General features: G+C 29.1%; 1 protein-coding gene across 1 annotated transcript in view; it reads right to left on the bottom strand.

The window, feature by feature from the left end:
• Positions 1-11841, bottom strand: part of Pli (E3 ubiquitin-protein ligase pellino) — an 81467-nt gene that overhangs the window by 3919 nt on the left and 65707 nt on the right. Inside the window, exons 3-8 of the mRNA XM_065498081.1 lie at positions 7671-7902; positions 4034-4225; positions 718-906; positions 524-622; positions 240-393; positions 2-179 (exon numbers count right to left, since the gene is read on the bottom strand). Of these exons, the coding sequence (XP_065354153.1) occupies positions 2-179; positions 240-393; positions 524-622; positions 718-906; positions 4034-4225; positions 7671-7902 (1044 nt within the window). The remainder of the gene's footprint in view (position 1; positions 180-239; positions 394-523; positions 623-717; positions 907-4033; positions 4226-7670; positions 7903-11841) is intronic.

Below are 11841 nucleotides of genomic sequence, written 5' to 3'. Positions count from 1 at the left end.
CTTGACCGTTTTTTCAGTTGCCATATGACCACATGGATTAAATGCAAATGTTGGTGGACCAATATCTACATAAAAAGCTGGCTCTAAACCCATGCACAGTGTAACAACCGGACCAACTTCCAGACACATGGGACAACGGCGGGCGCCAGTACTTTTGTCTTGGCCCCAATCATGATGACCTGGAATTTTATGAATAAAAATATACTTAATGCTATAAAATGTTTGTGTGTAAAACATACCTTGAACATGACCACAATTTAAGTACACATAAGGCTGATTAATTTGATCACCAATGTTAACTTTACGGGGTATAACTAAAGTGTTAAGGCCAACAGGACATTGAGGGCGACCAGCATTGATTTCATCAATCTGTTTCTCCAAATCACGTTTGGTCTAAAAACAAAAGTGTTAACATAACAAATTAATAAGGGAAAGTGAAAAACAAACAAATTCTACAGATTGAAATCTGTGTAATTATTGCTTTTAGATATGGACCTCCTGAATTATAAATAAAAACACTTACCGGTGAATGTTGTAGACCATCTGAAGAACGCCATAATAAAGTAGCACCGCATAAATCAATTAAAGTGCCATCTTGTAATATATTTGATTCATCATATATCTAAAATAAAACCGAAACCGAAACCAGCATGTTTATTAATTATTAAATATTTTTAAAAAAGAGATAAAAGATAAAACTGAAACTAAATAATTTACCGGTTGTCCTTTTTGTTGGGCTGAGCGTGATTCACGCAAACTAAAGACATCGCCACCCACAGAACATTCACGCCATAGACCACATTTGGCATTGCCACCGCAAAATTGACCCTTTGGATGCATGATTAAAACACCATTTGTTGTAAGGCCATCTATTTCCACATTATCTTGCCATTTAGTAGCCTTTTCCTAAAACAAAAATACACAAAAATAAAACACATGAAAAGAAATTTACAAAAAAAAGAGAAAAACAGCAAACAAATGTTTAAATTGCAATAAATTGCTTTGGCTGGGGGCGAATAGGTTACAAATGTTAAATGTAGAAAATTCAATTTAAATGTATTTAAATTTAATTATAGATTAAATGTTAGAGATTATGCGAAACAAGAAACAAATACATACACACATACATATTCGTATACAAACATTATTTAAGTACGACATACTTGTGGTCTGAAGTGTGGCAGTTGTAACTACGAATAAGTAGTAAAGTACCATTAGAAATCTACACTACTGCGAGTATGAACTATGTCTGTCTGTCTGTTTGTATATTTGATTGTACAACAAACCAACAAAAAAAGTCTCTTGTAAATTATGGATACCGTAACAATGACCCACATTTTTATGGGGCCAAAGTATATAAAAACGCCATCACACTATTACTATTACTGCTACTACTAATAATAATATTGTTTTTTTTTGTTTTTGTTATAGTCGTTGGTCGTTGTTGTGGTTGTAGTTAGCAAGCACTTTTAAGTATTAGCTTTTAAACCATTTCTAGATTTCTAATTATTAAAAAAAACAATCAATCTGCAAATTTTTATTAAAAAAAATATTGATGACACCCTTTGACCTTTTTTTTAATATATGGGCATTTCCACAAAAAGATCCACCGTGAGCGAAAATAAAAATGTTTATAAACAAATGATTTTTTTCTAACATTATATTAAATTATATCACAATATCTAAATTATCACATTACATACCTTATGCATTTCAGAATCAGTATAGCATTTTTGTAAATAAATTTTTAAAATTATGAAATTGTGAATTTTGTCATATAAGAACTTTTTGGGATCCGAAAAATTGGCCAAAAATTCTGAATATAAGCTATACAATTCTGAAAATAAGAGAATTCACTTAATTGTGTATAAATTCGAAAATAATCCATCGATTTTTATGATCGATATCTCATTTTGTTCCTATTACATGTGGCTTTGCGATAAAGCAATAAATCTAAACAATTTCTGCCATTTTCAATTTTTCATGATTTTTTGATTTTACTTGACTAATCGGTATTATAAACATGACGGAATAATATGTCGCGTTACAAATCATACTAAAGGATATAAAACAAAACTGAAAAAATTCAACAATACAACTCTCAATTGATGGCTACATTAGGGTGGCCCTTAATAAACAATAGTTGGATTTTGGCCATTCTCACCCCGCTGTTTGGTGAACATTAGACAAAAAAATCATCCTGAAAAAATTTTAGGTAAATCGGTTGGGGTTAAGACGTGGTATTTATAATAATAGAACAAAAATGGAAATTAACCCTTAATGGCACTTGTGGTTAAAATGACCCCAATATTGAATTGCCAAGGTTTTTTATGATTTTAAAAGTTTGGGGTCCTTTTAACCCCAAGTGCCATTTAAGGGTTAATTTCCATTTTTATTCTATTATTATAAATACTAGACTTCATGTTATATTTCTCTTAAGTTTCATCAAAATTGACCCAAAAATAAATAGCATTCCGCTATCTTAAAATTAGAAATTCCAAATATTGAAAAATTTGACCTTTGACCTTCACAACTTAAGGTTTAAAGTTTTCCAATTTTAATAAAACTTTCAGAGTCTATTTAGAATTATTTGGGCTATAATATTCTGAATAGGTTTTACTTAAAATTCATAACAGTAATGAAATAGAGCACATTCGCCAAAAAATGGCCATATAATTGTTTTTTCTCGAAAATTACAAAATTTAAATCGCAGGTACTATAAAAACTATAAGAGATATTATCATATTTTTTTCATATTTTTATTCCCTATTATGTTCTCAATAAATACCAATGAGATGATCAAAAAATTCTAAAATTTGTTTAACAAAATTATTAAAAATTGAAAATGGAGTTTTGAAACTGCAGTTTAAAAATTTGCGAATAGGTTAACGGTATCCTACGAAGATAAAAACTCATATACAAGTAAATATGTACATATTTTAAGTAAAAATGAGCTTTTATTTTAATATTTATCAAAATATGTTCATTTTGTTCCTACATTCCTGGTTCTAGTTGCCTGAGACACGTTAATGGCCTGGCGAATTTTTAATAACTTTAACATTTTTTGGCCAATTTCGGTTTTTTATGTCTCATTAGAACGACAATTACGTACACATTTCTATTCTTTTAAATTATGTTGCAAAAGTAATTTTTTAATGGCAAAATTTTTACAAAAACTGAAAAATTTTTCCCCTTGTAGATGCATCTCAAAACTTCAGAGGGCTTGCGGCAGGTCTTAACCCCAACCGATTTACCTAAAATTTGTTCAGGATGATTTTTTTACCAATGTTCACCAAACTAGGGGGTGAGAATGGCCAAAATCCAATTTTCGTTTATTAAGGGTCACCCTAGGCTACATTATTCCAAATTTATTAAATAAATTAAGTTCCAATTCTTGAATTAACTGGTGCTACAAATATGCTATCGAAAAATGTAAATAATAAGAAACAATTTGTTCAAATTTCTTTATTTTTTCCACTTCAAAGGCGTGCGAATGTCGCATTCGTGACCGTGAAAATGTCAATATACTATAGAAATGCCTGACTCTTGTGAAATGTCAGAAGATTTTTGAGTAATACACATTGACAACCTCTGATTAGCACGTCATGAACAGTACTGAAATTTCCAATTTTGAATGCAACATGGAAATGGTGTAGTACTTAATGTAGCTGTTGTTAGTTCTTTAATTTATTCACAAACAGAAACAACCTAACAACCAACCACATGCAACACACATGTTTTCTGTTGTATTATTTTTTGCATTAATTCCCATTTAAATTGCATTTAAAGTTGAAAACATTTATTGATTTAATTTAATCGTCATCTCATCTCATAAGAGCTGAATAGTAATGTAATGAAATGTATGTAGTCATACTTATGCCATGAAATAACCTAAACTACTCTAAAAACTATAGAAAACTAATAGATATAATAGATGCTTTTTTTCTCTCCTCTTGTCAATGACACACTCGATGGAGATAGATAGTTATATAGTTAGATGAGACATAAATAAATTTGTATAGAAAATACTTACACCCAAGAATATATTCCTACTCGAATCGAAACCGGCTGCAAATATTCTCGCCTTTGAGGGTTCACATCTGTTGACCAAGATACGACATGCAAAACGTGATATTGTACTCTGCATTACTTTTGCGTCTTTTTTATCACCAGGCAGTGTATCCATTACAACAAAATCAATGGGCGACTCTGAGGAGCGGCCAACCTGTAATAGAAAAATCAAAAGAAAAATTAAATAAAAATAAAAAAACAATGTCAACATTATAATTATGAATGAATGAACGATAGGATAAGTTGAATAGTGGATGGATGGATGTATGATTGGAATGGGATGGCATAGTATGCAATGAATGAATTTCAGATAGTACAAATATGTACATACTTACTTATAGATACATAAATAAAAACTATAAAATAAACTGGTTAAAATAACTATGATTTAAAGTCTAGAACGACAAGTAGAATAGTTTATGCATTCTTTTTATTCTTTATTATTTATTACTTCAAACTCATACTCATGCTGGTATTTAGTCATGAATACTATTACTTTACTTTTCTTTGATTATACGAGTGCTATATATTGGATGCTGGATTTTGAGTCATAAATTCTTGATTGTTTGGAAAAACTGTGGGACTCTGGATATGCATATTTGTTATTTGTATGTTAAATTATATAAATAACAAATTGAAAAATGCAATAAATTTGAAATTAAAAGAAAATTGTGTAAAAGAGGATACATGCCACGCTGTGTTACAGCCGATCGTACACTACTAAATAATAATAATAATCGATCGTTTAAGCAGTTATCGCATTTATATCATATATATTGTATAATGTATAGTTCATTATACTATATGAACTATATAAATAGTTTTATATAGTTCATATAAAACTATTTATAATAGTTTCATCTAATTTAAAGTTGATTTTGTTCTTTTTAGAGTACATATTTCAATAACACCTTTTATTTTCTAAATCCTGGAATTTAGAAATTCGTAAACCCCTTTCTCATTGATCATGAAATTCGGATATGTGTTTATAAGAAAATATTTCCCATTTTTGTTATTTACTAATTATTTATTTCTTAGGAAAATTTTTACATTTTTCAATAATAAATTGTAAAAAACAAGTAAGAGAATATTTGAAATAGTTAATCGAATCTTCATCAAAGTATTATTTAAGATAAATATATAAAAAAGAATTTCGGATGAAGAAAATTGTTTTGGTAAAAAAATAATTTTGGCAAATAAATTTTGATTAAAAATTGTAAAATTTTTTGTTCCGATAAAAAAAAGTTAAAAAATCTAGTTAGGCGTGGTTTTTTATATCTCATTTGTGGGCCTAAATTTCCGAATTTAAATAGCAACCGAACCAGGGCTACATATAGTGGATATATTGATGTATCAATTAGAGTTTCGTGTTCGGTTTTAATCGAACCCTCGGTTTTTTAAGACCTAAACCTAAAATGTATTTTCAGTAGAAAAATTAAAAATTTAGAAATGAAAAACAAACTTTTTCATCCAAGTATTTTCTGACAATTAAAATTCAAACGACTGTTTATTTATTTAATTTTTAAAAAAATGCAAAGTGTTTTTAACAAAGACTTAGTTATTTTCAAATATCCAATAAAAGTATGGTGACCCGGTGGGCTTCGCCACCCCAATTAGAAGAAAGAAATAGTAAATAGTACTATTTCTTTCTCATTTGTGAATTAATAATAATTCAGGATACATGTCTCTAGTTTCAAGTTTATTGGTTCATTGTAATGTGGATTCTAGCTCATTCGAAACGTATTATTAGAATTAAAAAAGTACCATAATATCCACATTTTGTATTCTGGGCCCATTATTATTGAAAATGCAAAAGAAATGTACCACTAAAGTCACCTTTTGCGAATGTGTCTAATTTTTAGGTTTATTATTATAAAATATTCCAAAAGTACTATTACATTAAAGAAATAGTACTATAGCCAACTATTATGTACATAGTTAAAATAATTTAATATAATAAAAGGTGCAATTAGAAGATAAAGTACATATTTTCCACAATTGAACCCCCGTTAAGTTTAAAATCAAAGTAATTTCGTGATTATAGGTTCAATATTTTAGAAAATTCAAAAAGTACCCCTTAATTTGGTTTAGTTCTCCTTTCGGAATCATAATACTATTGAGCCCCCTATTATTGATTATTTCTTTACTGTGAAGCATATTAGCCAACTTTAATGTATATAACCTAACTATGTAATTTAATATATTAAAAAAGTACCATTTAAAGAAAATGTACCAATTTTCCTTTATGCTCTTAAACATCCGTCAAGTTTGAATTTTAAATTTGTTAGCATTTCCTATATTACCAACTGATTTTGTTTCTATAACACTTGATATTTAATAAATTATCTTGAAACCGACCGAAACCTATCGGTTTTAAATTTTTTAAAACCGAAACCGCGGTTTTGAAATTCTTAGGTTTTTTGGAAACTCTAGTATCAATCATGTTAATACGTTTTAGATACTAATGTGAAACGACATAGAACAAGCAAGAGAGATATATTCCGCTGTGCCGAATCATATATACCCTTCACCAAATTATACTTTAAAATAAAAATTTTAAATATTTTTATTTAAACAAAATTAAAAAAAAAAAATCAAATTTTTTTTTAATTTTTAAAACATTTTTTTAAAATTTCGTTTTTAATTTATTAGTGAAAACAATTTTAGGAGAAAAAAAATTGTTGAAAAAATTCGGGTTAAAAATTGTTTTCCAGATTTTGACTCGGTCTTTGAAATATCTATAATTAGATATCCATATTGTCTATATTAATGATTTAGCATCTAGATATAGCATTCGAGGTTGTCCTGGTTGTTTCATTATATCTCAGTCATTTGTGGTCCGATTTTCTTGATTTGAAATAGAAACCGAACCGGGTCTATAGCGGATATATTGACATATGAATCATGTATGTAAGTTATTTGGGGGCTACGGAAAAATGATTTCAATATACAGGCGGACAGACATGGCTATATCGAATCCGCTATCTATAACGATCCAGAATATATATAATTTATAGAGTCGTAAATGAAAAATGTAGATATTACAAACGGAATGCCAAACTTATATATAGCCAAAAAACGATATCTGGGCAAGTGGAACGTTTTAATGTCGACTATTTGTTTCAAAAACAGAATACAATACGGCAGCATAAAAAAACGTTGCAATTCTGCTTGTGAATAGAATAACGATACAAAATCTTTAAATTATTGCAAACAAAATAAATTTTTTTCTTCTAAAAAATAAATAATTTTGAAATGCAATTATTATTTTCCTTTAAGAATACTCAAAATTTGTTGTATTAGAATTTGTTTAATAAAATTTTCAAAATTAGCAGTATTGTAATGTTGTATAAAAGGAATTTGCTGTTAAACTTTCGGATTAGGCCGAAAAAGTATTTTTATGCCGAATATTGCTTTTGGTTTCGGTATAAAATACGGTTTTGGTCGATTTTCCTTTTTTATATATATTTTTTAGAAGGTAAATAACAATAAAGAAAAAATACAAATACATTTCCATATTTCAGAGTCAAGTACGATATGAGCAAACCATTTCTATTTTTGAGCAGTCGAATGTAAATAGACATAGATTTCTGACTCACCTGAAACATATCGGTTTCTGTATCTTCTTTATATTCGACTATAACAGCCTGATTCCGTGATAATGTGTATGATATTGAGTGTTGATTGGCATCGAGTATGGCTTTAGATGTTTGTGGTGATTGGACAATATAATGTTTGGAACGTTTAACACCACTGGGTTCACAGCGTTTGTATAACACGAATTTAGAACGTCTGCGACCACGATCACCTTGAGGCAAATAACCATTGTAACTGTAAATACAATAAAATACAAAAAATATAGTTAGTAAAAAAACGTAATAAATTAGTTAGTATCTAAAACAATTTCAACTTTATTTTCTCTAAACAATGTGGGTCAAGTTTTAAAAATAATTTTGAAATTGTTATTTTAGCTGCTTCGTTTGAAGTTTTTATACAAATAAATTAGTTTAAAACTTACACAACCCAACAGTTAAGCAAGTAGTCAATGTATCGGTTTATATATTTTCGTCATTTGACACGTATGTGCTCTTTGTAGTGCAGAGAGAAGTCAATGGGTTACTTTATACATCCCTGGTAATCTAGTGTGAAGTCAACTGCCACTTAATTATTTCTAAGTAATCTAGAGTGTAGTCACTTTAAACGTTTATTTTGCACTTCACATTTGTGTGAGTAATTGGTTTACACTAGTTTTATACAAATTGTGTTGATATAATTCTCATATAGTTATTTAAGTTACTGGAATCCCATGTAATCTAGCGTGAAGTCAATTGTCGCTTTAGTGTCTCTATGTAACCTAGAGTGTAGTCAATTCTAATTTAAACGTTTATTTCGTACTACCCTTTAGATAGTAGTTATTTTACCCACCAGAAGTAAAATATTGGAGAGTTGTCGGAGGAAGGGTTGCATACAAGCAATCAGTTATTGTACAGTCTAGGAGGTGTCTTTTTAACTGACTATTCGAAGCTAAAAAGTAGACGTACATGTTAAAATAACTAGTTATGTAGCTGATTAAGTAACCAGTTAGGTACCTAGTAAGGTAACAGACTCTAAGTAACCGGTATAAGAATCCAATGCGTTGACTATTTTGGACCAACTGTCAGACTGCCTTATTGTAATCCCAAAGGGTCAATAACTAGTCAAATAACTAAAAAAATAACTAGTCACGTAGCTAGTTCGATCGGCAAAATGATCAGTAAAATCACTAGTTCGTGACAGTCTCCTAGAACTGCTGGGAAATATGTAGTATGTGTGAATATGAAAATGGTTGGAGGAAAAAAACTAAACTGAAGAAGCAGCAGAAATATTAACATACAATTCAATTGTATTGTATTTTATTCACACTGGTATTGTGTTCAAATACACAATAACTCCTCCTATATACTCTACTTTTATGTAATTATCAGTTGTATCTAACTTTGTAATTCTAATTTTTCGTTGATTGTACTGAAATTTCACACACAACAATAACAACTAAAAACCAAAATAAAAACTGAATATTTATTTGTAATGTTGTAATGTTTGCAGTATAAAACTTATTGCTGTTTTTATTGCGGTATTTCGACATTAACCTTTACACATGTAATTATCACTTAGCATTACAACACAAATTTAATACAAAAACTTGTATAAATAAATATTAAAAAAATAAATCTTTTAATCGATTTCTATTTCGTTTTTAAAATATTAAAACCTAATTAGTTAGTATGTAATTCTTAAACAAACAACAAAACAAAAGATTAAGCGAAATATTTTAAAATTAAATGTTGTTTTTTTTTATTCTCAAACTATCATTAATAGACTAGTGAAATTAGACATACAAATTATAAAATTTCGGAATGAAAAATATCGAATAAAGATCTATACGATCTTAGAAATCACATATCCGCTATTCGAGATGTAGGAGGTCAAAGGTCACAAACGTATTTGTAGCATATACATTATCATTATGCGTCTCACGAGAATAATATTTCCTACAATTTGGCTACCAATAATTTTGTCGTACCTACCATCAGAGCTGTAAATGAATCATTCTTTTTTGATTTTAATTCATTATGAATTAGCCAAATTTTGAACTAATTCATTGAATTGAAAAAATTAATTGAATGAAATCTGAATCAATTCAAACGAATTAGGAATTTCAATTCATTTCCAATTCAAATGAATTTGTAAAAATGAGTTGCAATTCATTTCCAATTCATTTGAATTGAATTGATTTTGAATTAATTCAAATGAATTAGAAATTAAAATGTATGATTTATAAATGAGTTGCAATCAATCAAATTCAAGAACAGATCTCTAGGGGGAATGCAAAATTTCTCCTACCAAAATGAAAAAATCCAGTACAAAATTTGGAAAGCCTTGTCCTGTATCCGTGTTTGGAGTTTGTTTCTTCAAGAAGAACTGATTTTTATTTTGAAATTCGCTGAACGACAAAACACATTTAATATTCAAGAAAGCCTTTTTAACCGTCGGATAATAATGCTGCTGCATTATTCATTATATACTTAATGACTTTGAAGAATCTGCTAAATATGCTGCGAATTCCGCTTCGGAGTTGGAAATGAATTGCTAATTCTTTTTTCTAATTCATTTGAATTAATTCAAAATCAATTGAAAATTGCTAATTCATTTGAATTGAATTGGAAACGAATTGCAATTCATTTTTACCAAATTAATTTGAATTGACTCAAATTGACTCATTTTTTTGTGTGAATGATTCGCAAATTAATTCAAAAATTAATGATTAATTTGCAGCTCTGCCTACCATGAATGATTTTCGAGTTGTAAACCTCAATATATTCGAATAGAACTTACGCATTTTCACATTTATGATCAGTAAACTCTGGCAAATCATAATGAATAGATTGATGCTTGAACAACGCTAACAAATTATCAAAATTTACTTTGAAAATCAGACATTGCACAGTGGGACAGAATGAAAAATTTTTTGGAAATAAATCTGGCATTTCTAAACGGCTAATCTCATCGGGATAAAAAATTACGTGATCGTAGCCAAGGAGTATTCGAGTTTAAGTTATTAAAATGGGCCCTACAAATGCTACAGTGGCGGCGCTTTGGGGTCTCAAAGTAGGGTACCTTCGACATGTAAAATTTTTAAACACGTTCCATTGTTTTTTGTTTCCCATCCGATTTGAAAGATTTTTATATTTTTGGAAAGCGCTCGGTATTGCTATTTATCTCTTATAATTTCCGAGTTATATTCATTTCAAAATTGAAATTTTAAAATTTTGCCTTACCTCAACTATTTAAATAATATAGGGTGCGATTTTGGAGCGAATGGACTCGCATTTTTTTGTTAGTGAGACAAGTAAATTACCAATAATATACAAACGATTTCAGAGCAATATCAATTAAGGATCCAAAAATAAACGATTTTCAATTTTAAAATTAAAAAAAATACTTGATTTTTGCTGTTTTTTGGACGAAAAGGTGACTTAACTCTTTTTTTTATTAAAAAAAAAACTTTCTTTAATAACATATGACAATTTTATGTTTTTCTGAAAGGTATTTTTCGGAGAAAATTTTGGTATAGAAAACATGTCCTATTTTTCGAATATGTCTCTCCTACGCCCTTCGGAATTTGGCCTATTTTTTATAAAAATTTCAACTTTGGGCCACATGTTCTAAAATCCCAAAGCTGGGATCAGAAAACGGAAAGCAGATGCTGCTTTCCGTGAGGTATAATTTTGAGTCCGTGTTTTGCAATCCTCAATCTCCCATGAATTTTCTATGGGATTGAGATCTGGTGATTGGGCAGTCCACTTTAACCCTCTTCGTCCCCGCCTACACAAATGTGCAGGTAAATTTAACGTAATTTGTAGAGATATTTATATATTTTGTACGGTTTTTTCTTACTGTTTTAAATGTCTCAATATTATTTGTTATGTGATCGAAAAGTTCACTGAAATCCGGAAGGGGTTAACTATATTCTAAGCACTCAGTTTGGTGTCATTGTCGAGCTGGAATCTCCCAACTAAATGCTCATTTATCGTTTATAATGAACGTGTATCCGATTCCTAGTCTATGATGCTCGTTTTCCATAACGATATTCTTCCAATAAATATAATTTTTGTATGAAATATAAAAAAAAATAACCAGAGATTGAGAAAATGAAGCTTAGTGTAAGATTGAGGCGTTGTAAAATAGAATTAAAGCATTAATTAAGAACGCAGTAGTTAATTGTTTGTG

Source organism: Calliphora vicina, chromosome 1 (assembly GCF_958450345.1).
Source record: "Calliphora vicina chromosome 1, idCalVici1.1, whole genome shotgun sequence".
Classification (NCBI taxonomy): domain Eukaryota; kingdom Metazoa; phylum Arthropoda; class Insecta; order Diptera; family Calliphoridae; genus Calliphora; species Calliphora vicina.
This window is presented reverse-complemented; position numbering and strand designations above follow the sequence as displayed.